Source organism: Vanrija pseudolonga, chromosome 6, assembly GCF_020906515.1.
Source record: "Vanrija pseudolonga chromosome 6, complete sequence".
NCBI lineage: Eukaryota > Fungi > Basidiomycota > Tremellomycetes > Trichosporonales > Trichosporonaceae > Vanrija > Vanrija pseudolonga.
In genome coordinates, this window is record NC_085854.1 from 1578454 (window position 1) to 1602111 (window position 23658).

At 62.1% G+C, this 23658-nt stretch overlaps 9 protein-coding genes across 9 annotated transcripts; 6 read left to right on the forward strand and 3 right to left on the reverse strand.

Annotated features, from left to right (window-relative positions):
* Positions 1-67: 67 nt before the first annotated feature.
* Positions 68-4556, reverse strand: CFT1 (the record flags this gene model as incomplete). Its single annotated transcript, XM_062774925.1, has 6 exons — positions 4210-4556; positions 3987-4145; positions 2988-3951; positions 1029-2950; positions 844-993; positions 68-805 (listed from the first exon to the last, which is right to left on the reverse strand). The coding sequence occupies exons 1-6, from the start codon at positions 4519-4521 to the stop codon at positions 68-70; spliced, it is 4245 nt and encodes a 1414-aa protein (XP_062630909.1). The 5' UTR covers positions 4522-4556.
* A 415-nt stretch (positions 4557-4971) lies between these two features.
* CYT1 (Cytochrome c1, heme protein, mitochondrial) lies at positions 4972-6708 on the forward strand. Its single transcript, XM_062774926.1, has 6 exons — positions 4972-5105; positions 5207-5453; positions 5555-5711; positions 5764-5884; positions 5934-6209; positions 6258-6708. The coding sequence occupies exons 1-6, from the start codon at positions 5031-5033 to the stop codon at positions 6336-6338; spliced, it is 957 nt and encodes a 318-aa protein (XP_062630910.1). The 5' UTR covers positions 4972-5030; the 3' UTR covers positions 6339-6708.
* Positions 6709-7483: 775 nt separating this feature from the next.
* LOC62_06G008396 (uncharacterized protein) lies at positions 7484-9611 on the forward strand (the record flags this gene model as incomplete). The annotated part of the gene is made up of 2 exons (XM_062774927.1): positions 7484-7600; positions 7902-9611. Exon 2 carries the CDS (start codon positions 7914-7916, stop codon positions 9609-9611), a length of 1698 nt encoding a protein of 565 aa, XP_062630911.1. The 5' UTR covers positions 7484-7600; positions 7902-7913.
* A 369-nt stretch (positions 9612-9980) lies between these two features.
* LOC62_06G008397 (uncharacterized protein) lies at positions 9981-12291 on the forward strand (the record flags this gene model as incomplete). The annotated part of the gene is made up of 3 exons (XM_062774928.1): positions 9981-10036; positions 10072-10832; positions 10868-12291. 3 exons carry the CDS (start codon positions 9981-9983, stop codon positions 12289-12291), a joined length of 2241 nt encoding a protein of 746 aa, XP_062630912.1.
* A 593-nt stretch (positions 12292-12884) lies between these two features.
* gg1_1 (Guanine nucleotide-binding protein subunit gamma) lies at positions 12885-13547 on the forward strand. Its single transcript, XM_062774929.1, has 3 exons — positions 12885-13157; positions 13287-13396; positions 13435-13547. The coding sequence occupies exons 1-3, from the start codon at positions 13000-13002 to the stop codon at positions 13440-13442; spliced, it is 276 nt and encodes a 91-aa protein (XP_062630913.1). The 5' UTR covers positions 12885-12999; the 3' UTR covers positions 13443-13547.
* Positions 13548-13966: 419 nt separating this feature from the next.
* PRPF18 (Pre-mRNA-splicing factor 18) lies at positions 13967-15206 on the reverse strand. Its single transcript, XM_062774930.1, has 4 exons — positions 14997-15206; positions 14515-14958; positions 14099-14478; positions 13967-14047 (listed from the first exon to the last, which is right to left on the reverse strand). Exons 1-4 carry the CDS (start codon positions 15192-15194, stop codon positions 13987-13989), a joined length of 1083 nt encoding a protein of 360 aa, XP_062630914.1. The 5' UTR covers positions 15195-15206; the 3' UTR covers positions 13967-13986.
* Positions 15207-15357: 151 nt separating this feature from the next.
* On the forward strand, positions 15358-16335 carry spm2 (Ubiquitin-conjugating enzyme spm2). Its single transcript, XM_062774931.1, has 6 exons — positions 15358-15460; positions 15592-15674; positions 15723-15837; positions 15877-15941; positions 16022-16101; positions 16142-16335. Exons 1-6 carry the CDS (start codon positions 15451-15453, stop codon positions 16242-16244), a joined length of 456 nt encoding a protein of 151 aa, XP_062630915.1. The 5' UTR covers positions 15358-15450; the 3' UTR covers positions 16245-16335.
* Positions 16336-17558: 1223 nt separating this feature from the next.
* Positions 17559-19038, forward strand: LOC62_06G008401 (uncharacterized protein; the record flags this gene model as incomplete). The annotated part of the gene is made up of 3 exons (XM_062774932.1): positions 17559-17965; positions 18043-18435; positions 18477-19038. The coding sequence occupies 3 exons, from the start codon at positions 17559-17561 to the stop codon at positions 18943-18945; spliced, it is 1269 nt and encodes a 422-aa protein (XP_062630916.1). The 3' UTR covers positions 18946-19038.
* A 1542-nt stretch (positions 19039-20580) lies between these two features.
* On the reverse strand, positions 20581-21165 carry LOC62_06G008402 (uncharacterized protein; the record flags this gene model as incomplete). Its single annotated transcript, XM_062774933.1, has 1 exon — positions 20581-21165. The coding sequence occupies one exon, from the start codon at positions 21163-21165 to the stop codon at positions 20581-20583; it is 585 nt and encodes a 194-aa protein (XP_062630917.1).
* Between the last annotated feature and the right edge of the window lie 2493 nt (positions 21166-23658).

Here is a 23658-nt window from a genome sequence, read left to right on the forward strand (position 1 = left end):
TGCTATGATGATGACATGCTATGTAGACTGCCTTGCTGTATGTAGGACATGCTATATGCAACACACACTACCAGAACCCGCCGAGCGCGTGCAGATCGCTCGCGACAGTGACGGCGTCGGTGCCAATCTGGCGCATCATGTCGCGCTGGCGCTGGATGGGCTGGATGGCAAAGTGGGCGAGGAGGCCGCCGTCGAGCACGCCCTTTGCGAGCGGGCGCGCAATGAGGTCGTTGCGCACGGTGCGGAACGCGCGGGGGTTAAGACCGGCGACATGCTGTGCGTTGCGCACCAGCTGGTCCTGCACGAACTGCAGGCGGCGGAAACGCGCAGGCTTGACGGCCACCAGTGTCGTCAGGCTGCCGTCGGCCGTCGCGTAGATGAGCTGGCTCTGCGGCGCAATCTCCTCCTCGGCCGTCTTGCGCCGCGCAATCACCTTGGACGCCGTGATGACACTGCCGCAGTGGAACTCGGTCTGCACCATGAGTCTCTCGCCGTTGATCGACTCGGGGTCTCCCGGGTCAAAGTCGAGCAGGCGCATATCGCCCGCCTTGTCGCTGGTCACAAACGTCACCTGCCCGTCGTGCACCAAAAAGTCGGCCGTCACCGTGCTCCGGTCCTGCAGGTCGCGGCTGATCGTGGTAAACTTGTACGGGTTCTCCTGGAACCCGGCAAACACCAGACTCTTGACAAAGTCGCCCACAAGGATCATGTTCTTGAGCACGCGGATCGACGTGACGTACATTGACACGTCGAGGAACGCCAGGCCCATGAGCCGGTCGTCGTAGTCGAGGCCCTTGGCGAGGATCTGTATGGGTTAGACAAGGCTGACCTCACAGCACCCACCTTTGGTCCGTTCGAGTGCACAACATAGCCGTTAATGTTGGCCAATGCGCTGACAGGGTTGCGTGTTGGGTCCTTGGTGCGGAACTTGAGACGCCAGCCGCTGATGCCGTCCTTCTCGCCAACGGTCTCCATGACCTCGAAGACGTATACCTGGGGATTAGCTGGGGCTAGATGATAGTACTCACCGCTCCGTGCGACGCGCGGTCCTCGCCAAAGTTCTTGCCCGTGCCAACGACGATGAAGTCACGGAAACCAGTAGGCGAACTCGACGACTCGAGGGTACAGCTCTCCATGCAGAGGATCTCCTCGTTCTGGTCAAAGTCGTAGCCGTCAATCACGCGCCATGGGTCCGACCCGGCCGAGAAGAGCTCGAGCGATGACCGTTCGTTGAGTGGCGGGATGAGGTTGTCGCCCTCTGTCCCGAGCTGGATCTCGCCCTCCTCGTCGTATGCCTGGAACGGCACGCTGATTGCCGTGGCTCCGACATAGTGGCCAGACTGCGGGTCAAAGGTCACCCGGCTGTAGGTCCGCTCCATCTTGTAGCGGTCGACGGGGAGGGTAAAGTCGGTGTTGAGCGTAGGCGGCATGTAGCACAAGAAGGAGCCGTCTTCGATACGCATAAAGTACTCGCCCTTGCCGCCGAGGTACGTGGCCTTGCCGAACGCGTATGCCGCCTGCTTTAAGCCAAACGAGCGCACTGGGTGCGCGTCCGACGACAGGATCCAGTGTGGCTTTTCGCCAGTGACAAACGCACCGGTCAACCCCTCAATGTTCTCAAACGAGTGGATCGAGTACGCCAGAGTCGAGCCGGCCGACGTTGAGAGCAGCTGCGTGTGGACCTTGCGGAAGCGCACGGCGAGCGAACGACGAGACTGGTCGCGCGCGTCGAGAGTGAAGCGGGGCTGGGCCTCGTACACATTCAGTCGTCCAGAGTTGTGGAGAACGAGAACATGCGGCCGCAGTGTGCGTGTGCCGATGGGGCAAAAGACCATCTGCTGTACCATGTCCGTGTCCTCGTCGACTTGCTCCAGCTCACCCGCATAGTCGTCGGTGAAGCTTGCCTCGGAGAGGGCAACGCCGTTGGACTGGAGAACAAGCGTAAGGTCGGGCAGCGAGCGGATCTGGAGCTCTCCCGAGTCGGTGAGCAACGCCAGCCACTGCGAACCTCGCGCCACGTTCATGGTCGATTCCATGGTCTGCGCGTCAACGGCGATGGTCGGCTTGGCCTCTTGCAGGCGCTTGATCTGCTCGCCGGTGAGCTGCGTTCTGGATCGTTGAGCGGCCTTGGCCGGCGTCTTATGGGCGCCATTGGACAGCTCGTCCTTGGGCTGCGTGGCCTCGAATGTGCGGTACACGCCAGTTGTGTCGGTAAACACCTCGGCGGTGATTGACACGGGTGGGGCAGCTCCGTCGGGGAACGTCGCCTGGGTGACCGTTCTGGCGAGAGAGTCACCAACCAGTAACGAGACGCTGCCATCTGCGCGCTTGATGACGACGTAGGGGTCGGCGATGCTGGCGCTGACAATTGGCGGGAGATCGGGGGAAGCGGCAATGACGGTCTGGTGCAACTTGGCATCAGAGTCGAGAAGGACCACCTGGCTGGGCGTGACATGGACGATGGACGAGCGCTGGAAGAAGGCGCCGGCGGCAATTGTCGGCTCTCCAACACGACCAATCTGGTCCTGAGTCGTGCGGGTGGACAGTGCAAAGATACGAGTATGTGTGACCTCTGAGCTAAAGGCAATGGTCGTGCGCTCGGCCTCTGGAATGTCCTTGAACTTGTGGGCCGTGGGTCGCTGGATAGGAAGGAACCACGTCGCTGTGGCATGGGAGAACTGGTCCGCGCGGCGCTTCTTGGTGATGGGGATACCGCGCCTAAAGACATTGATGGTTGATCCTTGAGACCCTCCGCCGACGGCCACCAGCTGCGGATATGTCCGTGCACCCTGGTCTGTCACCGCGATACCAAACTCGATATCCGAGATGCGGCCAATGCCGCTGAGGACGTCGTCGGTGACCAGCTTGACCGTCACGGGGCCAGTCGCAATCTTGGATGCGGCACCACCCTTGCCATTTGCGTTGGCGTCGTCTTCCTTGCCGTACAGGTCTGGGGTGTTAGGTGTGTCTCCCACAGTGTCACTCACCCTCGTCCCAGTCCACCTCCATCTCCTCCTTGCTTTCTTCAGGCTCGGCCGTAACATCCCGCGTCTTGTCGACCTTGGCAAGTAACGAGTCGCCCTCCGACGAGGCCACAAACACAGCCTCTGGCCCCGCAACAATCAAGCTTGATGGCGGAGGAACCATGCTGGACTGCTGGTCAATCTTGATGGCGCCAACTGCACGGCCGTCCATCTCGAACCGGACCTGGTGCACATTGCCGTCCTCGAGAACAATGATCATGTCGTGTTCCGTCACAAAGACTGCCTTTGATGCTTCAAGAGACAACTTTTGAGACTCGAACGCCGGGTCGCCCTTGAGCTTGGTCACGTACTCCCACCAGGCATTGACGGCCGTGGCAACAATACGACCACTCTGGTCGACGTGGATGATGCCTGTTGTCGTGACGACAACAACACCGCCAATCTCTGTGGGACATGCCACGAGGTACAAGCAATCGCTTGGGAGGCCCTTGACCGATGTCAGAAGAGGGTAGGAGCCACCAGCGGACAGGTCGACGGTTCTGATCTCGAGGCGGAAGGTGTCCTTCTCCGACTTGTACCGTCCCGCCCACGTCTGCATGGGCTCGAACAGAATGGCAATGGTCGGAGAGTGGAATCCTGGCAGGAACAAGACATCTTCAATGTTCTTGATGTCGGGTGACACGTCGGCGAGGCTGAGAACAAAGGAAGGCGAGTATGGGACATCCTTGGGGAAGGCCGAGGGGAAGGCGGCATCCTGCACAATGTCGAGCTCGGATTGCTCCTGAAGTACTGGCAAGACGGCGAGCGAGTCCTCGGGCAGGGTGAGAACAGCCACGCGCGATAATGGGTCGGTACGCAGAATCGGGACGTATCCTTGCTGGCTGCCGTTGACCACCTGCGTGCAACGCTCATAGGTATGCAGCGACACTGTTGCAATGTCTCCTCGCGACCACTCCAGAATAGCCATCTGACAAGCGTTAGTACCCGCAGCATCCCACGTACACCAACCTTGGCATCCTTGAACGACACCAACAACCTGTCCAACGCGTCCACGCTACTCTCAATGGTCCGCAACGGCGCGAGTCCGGTAACCTCTCCCTGGAGCTGATGCCTGGTCAACAGGTGCAGTCGTCTTGTCGTCTCGTATCGCACGGGTGCTCTCTGTAAAATAGCCACATCAGAAAAACAGCACTGCTGCTCGCACACCAAATGCATAACGGCTTACATCTGTAGGAGCTGAATCGAAGAAACTGTCACCCATGTCGTCCAGAGGAGGCTGCTCAGACATGGGAACATCGTCGTCACCATTAACCTCATTAGAGCCATCCTGTACTGGACGGGCCTCCTCCCTAATCTCAAAGACGCGCAGGTCCTGGCCACCGGCCACTACCAGGTTGCCCACGACCTTGACATCCGGACCGTCAATGGCCGCATGAGGTTTCGGGACCTGGTAGATGGTCGAGGGGGTGAAGTTTGCGAGAAAGAGCGAGTGGTGGATAGCTGATGATGGCAAGAGGGTCGAATGTAATGCGTACATGCTGCTCTACCCGGGGCAGGATGAGGAGGGGGTGGAAGAGGGGGGACAAGAGAGGAGAGGAAGGTGATGCTTTTGATGGCGCCGCAGGAAGGTGGACCGCTGTACCGCTGTTGCATTGTTGCCGGCCGTCACTCTCTCTTTGCGTCAGAGATCAATGAGGAGCGGGAGTAATTCGCCACGTGGATAGTTGTCACGTGATTGCTCAAGTCCTCGCCATGCTTGAATTCGAGACGACGTAATTGGCAGTGCCCTTGAAGTGCCACACGTTTTCGGCGATTTTATAATTCCGAGAGCCTGCGTTGAGCGTCAGCCTGGCGCATGAGCCAGGCTGGACGCTGGGCATCCACCGTCTGCGAGGCGGCCAGCGGGCCCTTCCGAGTCCACCCTGCGTTCTGGCTGGCTGCGACCGCGGACGAAGCAGGTGGTCGTCGTTACCATCTATACGTCGCTCCGTATCACTCCCCTCCTCCTCCTCCCCCTCGCCCTCTCCACCACCACTCTCCCTCCCGATGCTCTCCTCGGCCTTCCCCCGGCTCGTCTCCCGGGCTTCGGCTCGCGCATCGCCCGTCCAGGCCTTTGCCAAGGTCCGTATCCGGTTGAATCGCATTCCGACACGCGCGATTGGCTGTTTCGAATGGCCAGTCCGACAATGACATTGTGCTGATCTTGTTGTCTCTTTCTGCAGGGCGCCCGCTTCAACTCTAGCTTTGCGCGTCCCCAGGCTACTGGCCAGCGTGTCGCCGCTGCCGGTGCCGCTGCCGTCGCTGTCGGTGCCACCGCCTGGTACACCCACCTCTACGGCGTCCCATTCCTGCCCGAGGCGTCGGCCAACACTGCCGCCGAGGTCGGTCTCCACCCCGCCGAGCACCCCTGGCCCAACAAGGGCTGGCTCGAGACCTTTGACCACGCCTCGATCCGCCGTGGTTACCTCGGTGCGTGTTTGTTTGGATTCCGAGGAGAGACGGTTATCGGAAGTGGAGGAGCCGGGTCGCCGATGGGAAAAGCTTGGACAGTCAACTCACACTCTTTACAGTCTACCGCGAGGTCTGCGCTGCCTGCCACTCGCTCGACCGCATTGCCTGGCGTAACCTCGTCGGTGTCTCGCACACCGTCGACGAGGCCAAGGCCCTCGCCGAGGAGGTCGAGTACACTGACGGCCCCAACGACGCTGGCGAGATGTTCGAGCGCCCGTGAGTCCTGCGTTTTGTGTTGCTGCTTGTGTAGTGTCTGACACCATACCAGCGGTAAGCTCGCCGACTACATGCCCGCTCCCTACCCCAACGAGGAGGCTGCTCGTGCCGCCAACAACGGTGGTCTCCCCCCTGACCTTTCGCTCATTGTCAAGGCCCGCCACGGTGGTGCTGTGAGTTGCAGCCGCAGCTTTCTTGCTGTACCCCCTACTGACCGGCCAGGACTACATCTACTCGCTCCTTACCGGCTACGTTGAGCCCCCTCCCGGTGTCACCGTTGCCGAGGGCATGAACTACAACCCCTACTTCCCCGGCGGTGCCATCGCTATGGCCCGTACCCTCTTCGACGGCGTTGTCGAGTACGATGACGGCACCCCGGCCACCACCTCGCAGATGGCCAAGGACGTCACCCAGTTCCTCAACTGGGCCGCCGAGCCCGAGCACGACGAGCGCAAGAAGATGGGTCTCCAGGCCGTCATCATCATCTCGACCCTTACGGTGAGTGGCTTCGCGTGGCAACCACGTGGTTTTTGCTTACGTAATCAGGCGCTGAGTCTCGTAATCAAACGTGCTAAGTGGGCGGGCTTGAAGAGCCGCAAGATTGTGTACCACCCTCCCAAGCACTAGCCATAGAAAAAGGTCCTCGTCGTCGTCGCGGACATGCAAACTTATCGGACGACAAGGTGGAGGTAGTGCCACAGTGCCACAGTGCCACATTTGGGTCTGTGCGTTTCAGGGTCCAATGGGTCTGTGCGTTTTTCATTTTCGGGGCTGGTCGCCTGGCTGGGCGCTATGCAAGGTGCGTCGAGTGGAGATGGACCAGCTTGTGTATTGCTGGCCTTTGCTGGGTTGAGAGAGATGATCATGGGAGAGTTGAAGTCATGTCAGGGCTGGCACGACGTCGGTGCCGTTTACGTTGATCGTCATTGGTGGGCCTTCGGGTTCCCTCGGAACTCCACCCAACGTCATGTCCCGGAACCAAACCCGACGCGACTGGCTTTGAACGTCTTTGGTCGGACAACAGCCAGTGGCATTGCTCGTTCAACACTGTTTCCTCCCTCGTATCAATCAGGGGCTGGAGCGAGCTGCAGCTGAATGAGATGGGGAGGAAGTCTACTCATCGCGTCACTGATCACTAACGACTTGCCCTGGGCGGGGCGCCGTGACATCTACCACGGCCCACGGCGGCGATCTAAGGTTGATTCATGTGCCCCTACAACGAGGCGGCTGCGCGACCGCCCAGAACGGCCGGCATGTCACCTACCAGCGAAAGTGGAGGTGAGCAGGGGAGAGCGTTTGAACAACAGGAGTCACGAGTGAGACGAAGTGCACTCAGACGCGCCGCGCCCCAACGGCCGCCGTCGCCAGCGACAAAGTTGCCGCCTTCCCTTCCCTTGTCTTCCCTCGAGTGAAACGCCCGAGAGACTGGAGGTGACTCAACCGGCGACGATCCACGCTCAACACGCCCAACAACGACTTTTCACCTGTCACAACATCACTCACCGCAACAGACATCTCCTCGCCACCCAGCAAACTCTCCCAAACAGCCAAGCTCCCCCCAGAGCCTCGTGAGCTTGTCGTCCACTAGACCTTCCCGTGAGCATCGTGTTGCTCCCATCTGAAGCAGCTTGCTGACTTGACACAAGCCACAGCACCAAGGCAGAGGCAGGGCTAGCCTCCCTCCCCTCCTCTTCCCTCATACTTCCCTACTTCCCTCCCTATAGCTGCTCATTTGTGAGTTCTCTCCGAAGGCTGTTACACCACGAGTCGCTGACTGAGAAAGCGAACGAGGAGGGTTGAACACCGCCATCCAGTGGCCGTCTAGGCCGTCACCGCCATCGCCCTTTACAAGTCGCAGGCTTTTGGTGGTCGTCTCAACGACATTCGCGGTGCGTGGTGGTTAGGCATGACGTGGACGGAGACTGACCCATACGCAGACATTGTGCCACTGTCCACATACTGATCAAGAACCCCTCGTCGCGCCGCTCCTCCTGTCTCAGGCGACTCCTTCTTCACATTCAGCTCCCCTGGCTCCATTGCAGTTTGAGTGAGCACATGGGACAGTACAATGGGTTCAAGCTAACGGAGGCAGGGTCGAATCCCGTGTTATACTTCACCTATTGCGTCTCTATAAACAACACCAGTACGTCGGTCGCCAGTCCCCTCGTCAGCGGAGTCTAACACTCGAAGGGGGCAACGAGAATGTCATCAAGCCACACCTTGCATTCGGACGAAGAGGAGTTCATGCTCTTTATCGACTCTCATGCCTACATGGACGAGACAATGGCGGAGGAATGCCTAGAACTCCGCATCGCGATCAACGAGTTCTGGACATTCTACAGGAGGATCAACACGCATCTTCCCAACAACATGTGGGAGATTCCCCACTCCACAGACCTCGCCAACGCCATTGAGGCGTATTTCAACACTCGGCTTCAATATGGGCCAGAGGAGAAGGCATCAACCGTCCGACGCTGGGCACTTTGCGTACTCTGCCTGGCAGAGTATCACATTCTGGGAGGCGACCCCGAGACCAATGGCGTGCGCGCTGCGTTTGACGGTGTTACTCCCAGCGGAGAGGACTCGCTCGGTCAACTCATCGTAAAGCAGGTTGTGCCGATCATAATCCGCCGCCATCGCCTTCCAGACCGCCCGGAGCGACTTGAATTCTACGGACCATCAGAAGCCACGCTCGTTGTCCGGCATCTCGAGAGTGAGGTGTTGGCCAATCCCAAGGACGCCGTTGAGCTTCTTCAGATGAAGGCGTTGAATCAGCTCTGTTTGTCTGTCGGCCCCAGGACCTGCTCTCTGCTTGAGAGCTCATACGCGTTCATGCGTTGCGGCAATACGCGGAAGTTTCTGAGCCACGGGTGCCTAACCATTCATCAAGACCCCCGGAACTACTACACGGTTGAAGTCAACGTGGAGCATCTCAAACTCTACGACGGTACGGTCGACACCTCAGTCAACTTCAGCCCTCGCATCCCCCCTGTGACTAAGCCTGGAAACCTCCTGTTGGAGTTCGCATCGAGCCTGATTCCACTGGCGATTCACCGCAAATCCCTGTACACCGTTCGCAAAGGCACCAAACACTTCTTCCACACACTGGAAGACTTCCGCGACGCAACGGACAAGACCTTCTACCTCAGCGAACCGCACTTCCCATTCTTTCGAGAAGTCGACGAGCATGGCCAGCTTTCAAATGAGGCTCTCTCGTACGATACGGCGGCCAAGCACACAGAGATAACGGCACTCTGCATCAATCTGCCGGCTTCAAAGCTCAAGAACTACCGCACATACGTCGGCGACCTCGCTGATTCTGTCTGGGGTAGCAAGACCCAATATCTTGTCATCAACCTCGGAACCCCTGGCGATGCTGGCCCGGCTTCGACTTCGATCGCGGACATTCCCGTTGCCGCAGCAGTTCTAGAGGAGTACGACTTGTTGCCCAAGGACACCCACGAGAAGATCATGTGTCGCCTCGGCATGCTCCATAAAAACGATTCGCCAGCCGTGTCCGCCGTGAGCAGAATACATCTGGGGACGAAGCGTCGTTCTGCGTATACGAAGATGAGTGATACGGGGAACCGTTCTGCCCTCCAGCGGATCCACGAGTTTCGCCAGGTTGGTACCATCGATGAACACAATGACAGCCAGACTGTTGTGGGGTGCCTCCGAGAAGCCCCGCCTTTCCTTGTCGCTACTGGCAGCCACGGCTACAAGACACTCGACTCGGAAATCAATGCCCTCTGGCCCCGCGGTCGCCCCCCCACGACGGATCCTCTTGCTTCTTTCTGGCCCTCCTCCAAACCCGACGACAGCGCCGATAGCATCGGCGCGATGCGCTTCGAGTACATGAAGAAGCAGCTCGCTTATCTCCAGAGCGCCGACCCTCGCTAAGCTCGACCGCTTCCCTCTCTGGAGGTCTGGTACGGGGGCTGATAGCCCACAGTGCATCGTTCACCGCATCGAGTTGTAATTAGCTGTAGATACATGACATAGATACGTAGCACGTACGTGTCCATAAATTCCGCAATTCATGTTACTATTTAGCGTTTGAGCGTAGCAGAGATGCATGGCTCCAATCGCACTGATCGCGTGGCCTTGGAGTGGTCGCCGGTCGCCGGCCGTCGATGACCTCGCCATTCCGCCACCAGCTCATGTTGCGGAATCAAAATCCGACGCGACTGGCTTTGGACGCGTCACGCGTCAACATGAGCCTTTTGATGACGCTTTCCTCTTCCACAACAACTCTGAAACCCCTGCTGCATGGGCGACTTTATCAAGAGCGGTATCGGCGGCGAGGTGACCGATAGGGCATTGGCGTGAGTGGACGCGCCGTGAACTCAACTGACGCCAGCTCGATCGGGTCGTCCAAGCCGCTCTGGCGCCTGCTCCCGCTCCCACTGTCGCAGGTGAACGCGCAGGCGGCGACGAAAGCGACGTCGACGTACGGCCGCGCCAACAGCCTGCAGTCATGCTGTTTGACAGTCATATCGCGCGGGTTCGACGAGTACGACCCGGGCCTGCTCGCCCGGCTGCCGCCCCGGCTCGTGCAGCGCGTCATGGCCCGCGTCGCCTCTGATCGTGGGTACCGCGCCGACTCGGCCGTGTCCGAGCGCCGGCCGGACGAGGCGACGATCTGGGCGTTCGGCGCGCTCGCGGACCCGGAGGGCGCGCGCGACGCGGCGCCGAGCCACACGCTCGCCCTCCCGCCGCTCTACTCGCTCCTCCAGATGCCGCGCAACGAGCTGCTCGTCGGCGACGAGGACTACCCGCTCACGGCCGTGCCCAAGCTCTACGCCTCGCTCCACCCCCAGCCAAGCGTTCGATTCCTCACGACGCTGACCCTCACGGGCATGGACGGCATTGTCAACGATGCGACAGTCCAGAGCCTCAAGTGGCTCACGCACCTCACCGTGCTGTGGATGCGGGGCTGCACGCGAGTCACGGACGAGGGGATCAAGCAGTTGACTTGGTCGCTCGTGCTGCCTGGCGTCGGGGACGAGAGTGAGGGCAGGGGCTTGTGGCGCCTGCGTGCGTGGTACCTGCCTGGGTGTACTGGCGTATCGGACCGCGCCATGGCGAGCTTTGCCAAGTGGCCAGGGCTGTCATTGCTAGGTGGGTGCGAGCAAGGGGACTTTGGCTGACGGCAGATGTGCGGAATACGTCAGTAACAGAGGAAATCGGCAGCGACATATTCAACCGCCAGAACCAGGGCGTGTTTGGCGGGCTCCAGCCGGACATGTCGAACTGTACCGACGGCTTACGGGGGCTGTTCACCACCGAGCCGCCAGATACCGTGGTCTCCAAGCTCGCACGCACGCTGCTCAAGCCTGACCTACCGGATGCCGGCCATGGAAAGCGCCACCTAGCTCTGCACCTCATCCCCACAGTCCAGTTTCCCGAGCAGAGGTGGTTGCACAACCCGTCCGAGGAGCGACCCCAGATCAAGGCGTTCTCAAGTACGAGCGCATACCGTGGCGACGGCGTCGGTATGGTGTACGGCAAAGGCGCGAGTCTGATCGCCGACGAGGAGAGGGACTACCGCGCGCGCGTCAGGACGGCATTCGAGCTTCAGGCCAAGGACGACGAGGACGACCGCAAGGCAGCCGCGGGCGAGGCTTACATCCCGTGGCAGATCCAGGAGGCGATCGACAGAGAATTGTTCTGGCACCAGCACAAGGTGGACGAGAAGGCGAGGAAGAAGAAACTGAAGGAGGACATCAAGGCGGGGCGCACCGGGCCAGAGTATAAGAGCCATAGCCTCGCCGGCGGGGTCTTTTACGAAGACGACGGCGCGGACGCCCGGTCGCGCAGCTTCGTCGCGGGCGGCAAGCGGCGTGCTCCTGCCGCCAAGGAGGAGGATGTAGACGACGGGACGGGCGAGGACAGCCTGATGCTCGTGCGCATGGTCCACCCGCAGTGGGCGCGGCTGGCCCACACGTCGGCGCGCGACGGGCCGGCGTTCGCCATGGGCAACGTCAAGCTCGCGGCGCGCAAGGCCAAGGTCGCGGTGGACCTGTCGCTCGGCATCGAGCTGCCGAGTTCGCAGCCGAGCCAGAGCCAGCGGTGGGCTCCGTCGCAGGCGAGCTCGAGCCCTATGCGTTCGTCCCCGCCCCCCGAGACCGCGCCGACTCCGCGAACACATAACCCTTTCAAGGCGAAGGCAGCGGTCGCCAACGCCTTGGGTGTGCGCCCGCTGCGTGCTACGCTGTCTGGCGGTGTCGCGGCCGACGAGGTCAAGCGCGAGCCTGGGGTCGCAGTGAGGCGCGACCCGCTCGCCGATATCAAGCTGCCTCCAAGGTCCACGCCGAGTGTGAAGGCCGAGCCGACAAGTCCAGCGAGGGCCAAGCCAGCGGCTACCAAGCCATTACCCAAATCGATCACGACGCCATTACCGAAGCCAACAGCAAAGCCGGCCCCGAAGACCGCACCAAAGCCAGCCCCAACCAAGGCCCCCAAACCCGACATCCGCAGCTTCTTCGCGGCCAAGCCTGCCCCTGCTCCCCCCACCACAACACCTGCCAAACGCGCATCCTCGTCCGTAGTAGACCCGCGCGCACCCAAGCGCTCATAACACAGTTTCACTGTTGCATGTACTACAAATGTCCTGTACCCGAGTCAAAGCCCCCCAATGTACGCTGCCGCCAACGACGACAGCGTATGAGGGGGCTTCCGGCTTATAGTCAAAGTCAGGCCGATGCGCGCCACACACGCCGAAGCGCGGGCGCCGGTTCGTCTGTCCCCCGACCGGGTACCGCGCGCTATGAGGAAGCTGGCAGGGGCTGGGTGACGAGCACCCAGCGGGTCGGGGGGGAGTGGGTGGGTGGGTGGGTGTGAGGGGTGGAAGGAGGGGGAGGGGGAGGGGTTGGAGGGGAGCTGGAGCAGGTCAGTGGTCGTGCGGCCTCGTCGCCGGCGTGATGGATCGCGCTGCATGCAGAGTCGAGGTGAAGGAGACGAGTGAGCAAGTGAGGAGTGCAAAGTCAACTCTTGGCTCAACTTTTGCCTATGCACCCTGCCTGGCGTCGCTCGCCCCCACCCCGCACCCTGCCACGGCGGCATTCCGGGATTACCGCCCCACCCTGGCGCACCTCCACCCATCCACCCCGCATCCAGACGCCGCCCGCCGTCTCTGTTGTTCCTCCCAGATCTCCTCCGCCACAGACGCGACGACCGTGCAGTGGCGCGCGCGTGAGCAAGCAGCAAGCAAGCTAATGAGGCAGGAGGTCCAGCAACTTGACACTTGACATTGTCCACTACCTCTCGACGTCGCCGACTGCTCGCAATGCCAGCCCAGCAGCACCTCACCCCCGCGCCGATGGCCTCCCGGCGGCCCAAGAACAGCATGGCCGAGCTCCGCCTCCGCCGGCTCGTCGAGCACAACCAGCGCTTGAGGGAGGATCTGGCGCGCCCGCGTATCCGCGTGTCCGAGGCTAGCATGTCGTGAGTGTCGGCGGTGCAGAGCGAGGCGAGACGAGGTGCGCGACGTGCCCATCGCACACACGCACGCTTGAGCGCGCCGACATTGCCTGGCCTGGCCCCGCCCACCACCCAACCCCACTCACACCCCAGCCTCATCCACTTCTGCACGTCCACGTCCGACCCCCTCCTCCCGTCCGTGTGGGGTGAGCACAAGAAGGGCGAGGACCCGTACGCCGCCCCCGAGGAGTCGTGCTGTTCCGGTGGGTTCAGTGTCGTTGTGACCCCGCTAACCCGCCAGTCATGTAGCGCTACTACTGTCCCGTCCGTCTCGAGTCTACTCTACCTCTATACCCCTACCTACGGCCTACACTGCCGTGCTAATCCTTGGGCTCTTTGTCATGCAACGTGTGGTGTGTGGGAGCGGGTGGGGAGAGGGCACCCGGGCAGAAGGCTTCTTCGCCCCGCGCCAGACCAAAGGAATCTTACGTCGAGGACAACCACGACGACCACGACAACGTCCTTGAGGCATCAAGGAAGGACAAAACCGCTCGCTTCGCCACTGCCCCCACCCCCCGAAAAAGAAATCCCCCGCCCACCCGAGGCCGACGCCACACGCCCAGCGTGCGCCACCTATATATCGAGTGGTCTGTGCGCAGTGGGTCGCTGGGTCGTTGGCTAGCGCGCCGAGCGAGGGGCTGGCTGGCGGCTGGACAACTGGGCGCCGTGGCACGACCGGAGGTGGTTGGCGCGGCCCTCGCCGCTGAGTCAGTCGCCAGCTCGCTATGAGGCGGAAGCCGCACCCGTGGAGACACGACACACAACCATGCAATGACACTACTAGTACTACACCCTAACCCATCATCAGCGAGAGGCTGTCCGGCGGACGGACAGTCTGCGAGAACGTCAATAGCCTGTGGGTCGTTGTCAGCTGCTGCCCTACCACCACCTACACCCCCACGCACCTCTTCACAGCCTGGATGTACTTGCGCGACACCTCGTCGTTGAGCACATGGGCAATGTTATCCTGCTGGATCTTTTCCCGTGACGAACGCTCGTGGATGCCGACGGACGTCACGCCGATAGGCCACGCAGCGTTGCCGATCGACAGGCGGAGGTACGCGTCGTTGGCCTTTTGGTACTGGCGCACCTGGGCGTAGTGGATGATTTCGGCGAGATGGCGCACGACGTCTTCGCCGAGTTCGCGACTCCGCAGCATCTTGAACAGCGGCTTGAGGTTCTGCGCCGACTGCACCTGGTTGGCGGCGGCGAGCTTGCCCTGTGCTGTGCGCTTGACGTCGTCTGGCCGTGCGTCGAGGTAGTCTTCCCATTCTTTCAGCAGGCCCTGGGGGTGTCAGCGAGGTCTGACGGCGGGGTTTACCTTGAACGCCCAGTAGATCAACGGATGCAGCTTGTTGAAATCGGTTTTGATAAGACCCAGGTCGAGCGGGCCGTCCTCGAACATCTTCCTCCGCTTATCGTCGTCCTTGCCGCTAGCCTCGCCCGCGCGCGACGTCTCGCCACGCGCCTGGCGCTCCTGCTCACGCAGGTTCATGTCCTCGACGGCGCGCTTAAAGTCGTTTTGCCGCCCCGTGTTGCGGTCCTCGAGCATCTCGAGCGCGCGAAGACGCAGCCGCCGGTCCTTGTCCGTCTCGCCGAATAGCCGGATCGGCTGGCCCTTGGCACGCAGTCGTCGGATACACTCCTCGGCAGAGATGTTGAAGCGCTCCGACGCGCCGCCTTCGGGCGCTGGCGAGCCAGTGTCTGGTGTGTTGGCGCCGGATGCCGCGAGTTTTCCGAGAGCAGCGTTGCGAGCCGTCTCGGCCTGAGGTCAGCAAGATGCCGTCGTAGTCCACAACCCACCTCCTTCCTCATCTTTGCCGCACGCGACGACTCGGCCTCGGCCTTGCGCTGCTTCTCCTCTTCGCGCTTGCGCGCGGCGGCCTCCTCGCGCTCGCGCTCGACATCGCCTCGTCGCTGGTATTTGCTGCTTGGGGCGTCGGCCTTGGAGTCAAAGTCGTCAGCCTTGCGCTTGTTGATCTCTGCGAGGAGGCCCTGCATGGTGGAGTGGGGTGTGGCAAAAGAGTTGTCGACAATGGTTGTTGTTGGCTGCGACATTAATGTGGAGAAGATGTGGGATTATGTAATCGTGACGGTGGGCGGCGTCACACTGCGCCATCTGAATCGTCGTCACTGCAACCAGTTCGATCATCATTCAACACGACTAGCATTGTTCACGTACCCATCGCAGTCATCGCACTTGTAGGCGGCACCCACGACTCTCTACACCCCCCCGTAACCTCTCTTAGAAACTACAATGGCAAAGGGTGAGCCGGGGTAGCCATGAGGGTGCGGCGCGGTCAACGCCGCCGATTCCAGTGCACCGGATAACGGCGGCGCCGGCGTCGGCCTTGGCACGACCCCTTCAACAACCGCCGCAGCCCGCTGACCACAACAGTGCCGAGGAGCTTCCGTCTCCTCGAGGAGCTTGAGAAGGGCGAGAAGGGCCTCGGTGACGGCAGCTGCAGCTATGGTCTCAAGGTGAGTGTGGTCGTGTGTGCCGAGGACGGCGTCTGACCCAACCCACAGGACAGCGACGACCTCGCCATGTACGAGTGGAACGGCACCATCCTCGGCCCCCCTCACTCTGCCTTTGAGAACCGCATCTTCAGCCTCAGCATCTACTGCGGTGACAAGTACCCTGGTAAGCGACGCGCGTTGAGGCTCTCACTGACACGCCTAGATCTCCCTCCCATTGTCAAGTTTGAGAGCAGGATCAACCTTCCTTGCGTTGACCAGCGTGGCCTGGTGGGTTGTTGCGCGCGTGACCGGGCCGGGCGGCTTGGGCCTTGGGCACTGACTTTGGGCATTGACTGACTTGCCCCCAGGTCGACCTGTCGCGCGTGCACGCCATCTCGCAGTGGAGGCGCGACTTTAGCCTCGAGAATGTGCTCGTCGAGCTGAGGAGGTGAGTTGAAGTTTGATGGGCCGGCTAGCTCACACCGCAGGGAGATGGCTGCCCCCGCCAACCGCAAGACGCCTCAGCCTGCCGAGGGCTCCGAGTTTCCTCCGCTCGACCTCGTCGCGCTCGCCAAGCAGCGCAAGGCTTAGTCGTGCGACTCGCAGGTGCTTCATGTCGTATACCTTTTCACCGTTTGTTCAGCAGGCCAGCAGGGCTCCCATGCAGTCACATATCACGCGACGCCGACGGACGCGACGCGACGGGCCGAGCCGGTTCGGATGGGCTACTGACTTTGCTGAGCACGCGAGCTAGCGTGTTTCGCCGCGCGAGCGCGTGATCACACGATCCTTGGCCATTGGGGTACCTGTCGACCGTGTGCGCCGTCTGCTGCGCAGCCGTGTGTGTGGGACCTGGGTTGCATTGATACAGGTAAACAGGCGCACTGATCGTTTGCCAGCGGGCAACAACAGGCCAGGGGACGATTGGCGGTGATCCTCATTGACAACGGCGTCCTCGAGGACACGACGAGGTGTGGCTTCTCGATCCGCGGCGGCGTGCAGCGCGCGCAGGCGGCTTCGGCATCGAGACGGTATGCGATGCGAGTTGGGCCCGACGGAGCGCCAGCGGCGTGCCAGCCACGGGCGCATCGGCGGCGCGCGGCGCGCACGGGCCTCGTGCCGCCGAGGAGGGTGGGTGCCTGCTCTGCTCCGTCGCTGCTCGCCACCCGCTGCCCCTGCGCCCAACACGCACCTTCCTCCCTTCCTCTCTCCCTGACTGCACTGATCACCAGCTAGAAGCGAATGAAACAAGTGTCAATGATCATGACAACTGATCGCGACGACGACAAGGACGACGAGGGAAGGTCGACGACGACGACGAGCATCACTGGACCCACCCCGAAAGGACCAAAGGAAGGCCTTGTCACCACAAGTCTTGTTTCAACCACCCTCGATACACTCTCCATCTCTTGTCGTCGCTATTGTCCCTCCCTTTTCGACTTTGTGTGGCTTGCCATCTGTGCTGCTACATACCTCCTCCCTCCCCCCTCGGCGTGTTGCCCACTCTCACACACGCACAGCAAATACAAAACACAATGTCGCCGTTGTCGCACAGCGCTTAAAAAAGCAGGTCAAAGCACGTCTGTGCCAGCAACACCTCCCCCCACCCACCTTCTCTCGTCTCTGCTCGACGCTTCTCCCACTCGCCAGGGCACTTTGCACAACCCCCAACACCACCTGCTTCCTTGCTGCTATACTTGAACTGGCCGCGCGACAAAAGCACAAACCATCATGTCCGACACACTCTCGTCCTCTCCTCCAGCTCCAAACGAGCACAAGTCTAAACACCAACACAGCAAGTCGCAGACCACGACAGGTCTCCGTCGTCTCCTCTCCTTCTCCTCGTCCGAGACCCCGCACCACCAGCACCAGCACCACCAGCAGCCGCAGCAACACCCAACTACAATGCCCTCGTTCACCGCGCGCGGGGTCCAGCGCTCCTTCTCCCAGTCACACGCCCACGGCCACTCTCCACATCTCCAGCAGCAGCTCGGTGGTGCCCAAGTCGTCCGCACGCCACAGGACGCCATGTCCTCCATGGGTCGCATCAACGGCAACGGCGCCATGCCGTCATACGCGCAGCCGAGCTGCCAGCCGTCGATGCGCGAGCGTGACGGCTACCAGCCGCAGCAGCAGCAACAGCAGCAAGCCGCATCGCAACCCGGCTCGCGGCGCCCCAGCATCTCCCAGCCAATGCCCCTGGCCAACGCGCACGTCGCGGCGTCGCCGCGCACCGACAAGAGATATGTCCTGACTGACCCTGGCGCCGGCGCCCGCCCGACCGTCGCTGGCCGTGTCGATGTCGACGCCGCGTACGCCGAGCACCAGGGCCGCCGTCTGACTCTGCGCGTGTCGCACTCAACGCTCGTGGACCGCCCGTCGCCACCAGCAACAACAACCACCACGAAGATCGTCCCCGCTTGACCCAGCCGTCGCCGACCTTCAACGCCGCCCCCCTGGCCCCTCCGGCCTTCAACGCGCTCCTCCTCGCACACACATCCCGCCCAAACACAAACGCCGACTCGACCGTCCTCGTCACACTCAAGTTTTCATACAGCCTTAATCCCGAGCCCGTGACCCAGGCAGTGACCGTCACGTTTGAGACGCTCAAGCCTGCTGGTGGCTTGCTGATCAGGTTCCTCGAGAATGCCATCCGCCCCAACTCGGTTGGATCGCTGGCGGGCTCGGGTGGCTCGGGCTCGGGCGTGCTGGACATGACGGATGGGTCCAGTGCCGACGAGTCAGACTTTGAGTTTGACGAGGGCATGGCCGAGGTTCTGATGTGAGTGGGGTGTGAGTGGGGGAGTATGCTGACAACTGCAGTGAGAACGACATCGGCGAGACCAGCCCCCTTAGAATCGGTTCGCTCCAGCGCAGCAAGTCGGTGTCGTCGGTTACCGCGCCGTCGCCGACCACCCCGTCGCGCGTCCGCAGTGGCTACCCGCCAACGGCGTACCCGTACTCTCTGCCCCCGATCGCCCAGCAGCCGGCCATGTCGCTGCTCCCACCGCTGTCGGCCATTCCAGCGGTGCTTGCGCACGCCCGCCGTCCCAGGTCAATGACGTGCCCCGGCCCTGCCGTCGGCATGATCACCGAGCTCACCGTGTTGCTGCAGCGCGACGCGGGGGCGTGGCACGCGATTGCGTCTCGACTCTGCTCTGGCTCGTGGCCATCGCTCGAGGGCAAGCGCCGTCGCGTCGAGGACGAGTGTCGCTGGGCCGGCATGGACCCGCTCCTTGCCGAGCTGGCGTCGATTCCCAGCATTGCCGGTCCGCGCGGCGGCTACATCTAGGCGCGGGTGCGTAGGGGTTTTACGCACTGTGTAGTATACTACAACACATTGTAGTCTTCACAAATTCTTCAAGTTGTATATGCCATGTCGGGGAGATACGGGGGGGATACACGGGATAGGGCCAAAATGTATCTATGTGGGACCGAGCGCGGGGCGGGTGTGTGTGTGTGTGGGCGGGCGAGGCGGCGTGCGCTGGGAACAGGTGGCCATGTGTCGGGTAGACGCAGCGTAGTGAGCACCAGCTGCAGTGCTCCAGTGTCAGCGGTCGCTAGCATGAGCAGAGCGGTGAGACGCTCCACGCGGCCAACCAACCACACACACACGACCGTTGTAACTCGCGCGGCCGCGTCGCCGCGCGCGCGCGCGAGTGAGTGTCTACGCCACCCCACGCCAAGGGGAAATGCACTCAGCCATGTCGCCGCGCCAATGGTGATTCAACCGCAGGGGAACGAGCTGTCCGCCCGCCAGTAGAGTAGTGGGGAACAGGCAGTAGCAGTGAATAGCATCGCAGGCCGTCGGGAGTGGAGCTGGGCAGGCAGAAGCGAGGCGACGACGATGCATGTGCCACTTCCGAGTTGCCTGGCAGGGAGGTCGTAAAGTTGCCCCCGCCCGCCCGCCCACCGGCAGTGACCCGCCCCCACTCCCCACCTCACCCCACCCGACCCCGCCTTCCGACCCACGCACCGCAACCTTGCGTGGGTTTCTGCCTCTCCGTGGGCAGCCAAGCCCGCCAGCGTTGCCATGTCCGCCAGTCTCGCTCCGGTCACTCGATTCTGTGGGGCAAGTGTGGGTGGGTGTGGGTGCATCTCGGCGCCGGGCAACGCAACGCAGTGTGTGTGCATTGAGAGAGCGAGCTGCCCACCACCCGCCCGCAGCGCCGCCGTTCTCAGACGACGCCAGATTGCACGGCGAGATGCACGCACGGCCTAGCCTCTAGCTGATGATGATGATCGAGCGATACGGCGGCCCTCGATACCACGCACCCCGATACCACCCCAGATACCGCACAACCGCGGCTATCACGCACTACTACACCCCTACTCGGCCCAGGCTTCCCACTGACGCAATGCCGCGCCTTATCCTCGCCGGCGAGACGTTATCAGTTGCCCCCGCTGCTGCCCCAAAGATACGCGCATTCATTCACACCCGACGTCGTGGCGGGATGGTGTGCGTGTTTCTCACGCATCGATAGAGTGGTGCGGAATGCAGAGTTGTGTGGATGGCTGTGTGGCGTGGCGGCAGGGTGTGGCGTGTCGGTCGGAATGGTAGTGGTCAATGTCGCGCCGCCAACTCGTCGCCTTGTCACTCCTCATCGCTCCTTGCCACTCCGGTGCTCTTCACAGTGGTGCATTATGGCATGGCAATGAGCGCCAGCTTGCTCGTAGTCTACAGACTATGGATGAAATTACAGGCCTCACGGCGTATGATACAGGGTCATGTGGATGAGGTGTTGTCGGCGGCGGCGGCCTTGCGGCGCCTCGCAATGTCGGTGATGATGCTATGGAATGATAAACCGTGAGGGCCTGAGGCGGCAGCAGTATTAGGGATGATGGATGGGATGCGGAAACTCTTGAGGTCTACGACTCGTCGTCGGGCCACTCCAGTGTCAACGGCGGCGACGGTGGCGGGAACGCTCTAGTCAAACGAAAGGACCGAGTCGTCAACAGTCTTGCCACGCTGAAGCTCGTCGCGCTCGAGGCCAAGGACAAACGTCGTGCGGAAGGGCTTGGTGGGCACGATGAGCTTGGTCGTCTTCTTGGGCAGGCCAGTGGGGCCGGTGCCAAAGGCGCTCTGCGTTGGGCGGTTGAAGAGGGTGCGGGCGAGCGACTGCGACTTGTGGAGCGAGCTGCGGACGCCGGCGGGCGGGCTGCAGATGTCGCCGTCGACGGCCGACAGGGGCGAGAGGCCGCGGGGACGGGGGCGAGGGCGGGCCATGCCAGCGACGCCGGCACCGCCAGCTAGTGGAGAGAGCGGCGACGACTTGGGCGGGAAGGTGGCCGAGCGGACTTGTGTGTTGAGGGGGTGGAGACGCTTGGGGGCAATCTCTGGCGAGCGGCGGGCAACGTCGGCAGACAGCTTGTCCTCGACGGCCTTGTCCTCCTCGTCGCTCTCGGACGCGTTGGACGAGTCAGGAGACCAGGTGTCGCGGTCCTCGGTCTCGTCGCGGTTGGCGCACGCGAGGTGGAGGGAGGCGGGGCGGGCGAGCGCGGCAGTAGGCATTGTTGTTGTGGCGTGGGGTGGTGGTGGTGGTAGTGTAGTGGTACTAGTAGTGGTCGTGGAAGGGGAGTGGTGTCTGCAAGCTCAGACGTGGTATCGACGTGGGTAAGATCACGTCTCGATAGTTATAAAGATGCCACGGCGTGTGCCACGATTTCTTGGGGCAGCTGTAAAAAGTCACGCAGGCGACGTGGTGACGAGGGGCGGTGAGGCGGTCGGGACAAGGGCGGCAGCGGCGGGCGGGGCGGCAGGCGCAGGCAGGCAGGGCGTGTGTGCCAGTGTTATGTCTATATTGCGCTTCAGGATCTCTTTCTTGTGCGTCGCAGGGCCTCGGCGTGTCGAGAAGGATGCGATGCAAGCACACAATTAGGCCGGTCGGAGCCAGCGAGCAGTCCAGCAACGCGTTGAAAGCCCAAGTGTTGGGGAAACAACCAGGGTTTTCAGAGCGTGGCCCCGCAAAAAGTTGTATTGCTTGGGGATATTTGGGGGGGCGCGGTGGGTGGTGTTGGTGGAATTGGGTGCGTGGAAACACAGGAACGGTATTGAGCCTGGGAAGCGGGGTGGTGCAAGCGAGCGTGGGCGGGAGAGTCGAGACTATTATAGAAGACGAGAAGGAGAACAGATTATAGAGGCGTGTAAGCAGTAGATGTTGTCGTGGAGAGCGAGAATGTCGAGGAGGTGCATTGCCAGTTGGGCGACGACGGCGGGTCGACGTATAAGCAAGCTGGGTGGTGTCAGTGGCCTTTGGCAGACGCGCTCTCGACTGCCCGCGCCCTCGTGGCCCGTCTGTTTTTGCTTTTTTGGGGAGTGTGGGGGCCCATATAGCAATTACTAATGGCGAGGGGGGCGACTTGGCCTAATCGGGGAGGGTGTTGTTTGTCTCTTGCCCTAATCGGGGCGAAGGCGGCGCGACGAGGTCAAGCTGGCCAAGTCAGCCAGCCCCCTTAGCTCCACCAGCCTCGGGCCCCGACCAAAGCAACCCGTGACCGCCGACCGACCCGCACCTCGTCGCCCGCCGCCGCATCCCAACTCACAGGCACACGACATGCATGCTAGCCAAGAGGGAACAAGCAGCGTTGACGTCGGGTCAGCGTGGAATGGGTGGCTAGCGGCATGCACCGCGGCGGCGGCATGGCATGCGGACGACGCGTCGGCATACGCAAGCAAACAATTACGCCCCCACCGATTCCGACGCTGGCCTGCGCCTGCGTCAGTCAGTCAGCCAGGCGGTCTGCTGACGATGACCTAGATCGCAGGCCCGCGCCACCGCGCCAGGCAGCGCGCCACTGACAACCAGCCAGGCCAGGTAGTCACGCGTGCCGTGGCGCTGTTCGCCGCGCGTCGACCTCACCCCACGGAATATGTGGCAGATGGCATCGACACGCAGGCAATAGCATTCGCAACTTGTGGGGACGTGCTGGCCCCACAAGTCGGCCACTGTGGGCGGCGGCGAGTGCGCCGGCCGGCGGCAGAGGCGTGCTGGTGACGACGCGAACCGAGGCGAGGCGATACGCGATCGTTGGGCCTGAGTGGGAGCCTGAGCGAGCCTGAACCTGCCTGAGTGAGCCTGAGCAGGCCTGAACCTGAGCCCGACCTGCACACGACCACACCAGAACTGTGGGGCGTCGCCTGTTGTGGCGCTACCCCACGTCTTTGGCACGACGGCGAGTGTGGAGAAGGCAGGCAAGACAGCAAGCAGTTCACACCTCCCCTCGTCTCTTGGTTCTCACTGCGCCGGGCGTTGGTGCTGCACACCATGTCGTATCGCGAGGCGAGGCGAGGCGAGGTATGGGGCGAGGTTGCTTTCGCCTTCGCTCGACTGGTCGTGCCGAGAGGGAGGGCACGGCGGGCGTGGACGACATCCCCGATAGCACAAGCTACGACCCACCGTTCACGAGCTAGCAGCGGCCCATCGTCTCTTCAATCGACGGGGGTACACCCTCACTGGGTGCAGTTCAATGTCACCTCGGGGCGCGCCCTTCCTGCCATCTCCAGCTCTGCGCCGCCACCGCAAACATGGCTGGGAACGACCAGGATGACACGTTCGCGACGACGGCGACCTGCTCTGCTGCCACTGTTACCGTGCGCCCCAGTCACGATCCCTTCGAACCTGCGTCTTTGCGAGCTTTCTCCGTCTGTAGACAGAGCGATGGGCTGGGGTTGGGGCGCACTCTACTGCCCTCTGCCTCCGACCCCTCGTGAGGGCTCATCTCCAGCTGCGGGCGTCGGCGCGGGATATGGCCTGGCCGGCACCTTCCCTCCTCCGTCCTCCGCACACCTTCACCTCACGCAACCCGGCCTCCTGCCTCCTCGGCGTCGCTCGTCGTCGTGAGCACGCGGGTGGTGGGGTCCTGGGGGATGGATGCTCGCGGAAACCGGGCGAAGTGCCAAGGTGCCGTCGTCGGGCGAGCCATCCCAGCGGCGGTGCACACTGTCGAGGGAAGTTCCTTCACGAGGGCCGTCATCGTGCGCCGTCGGCCTCTGGGGGAGTTGAAC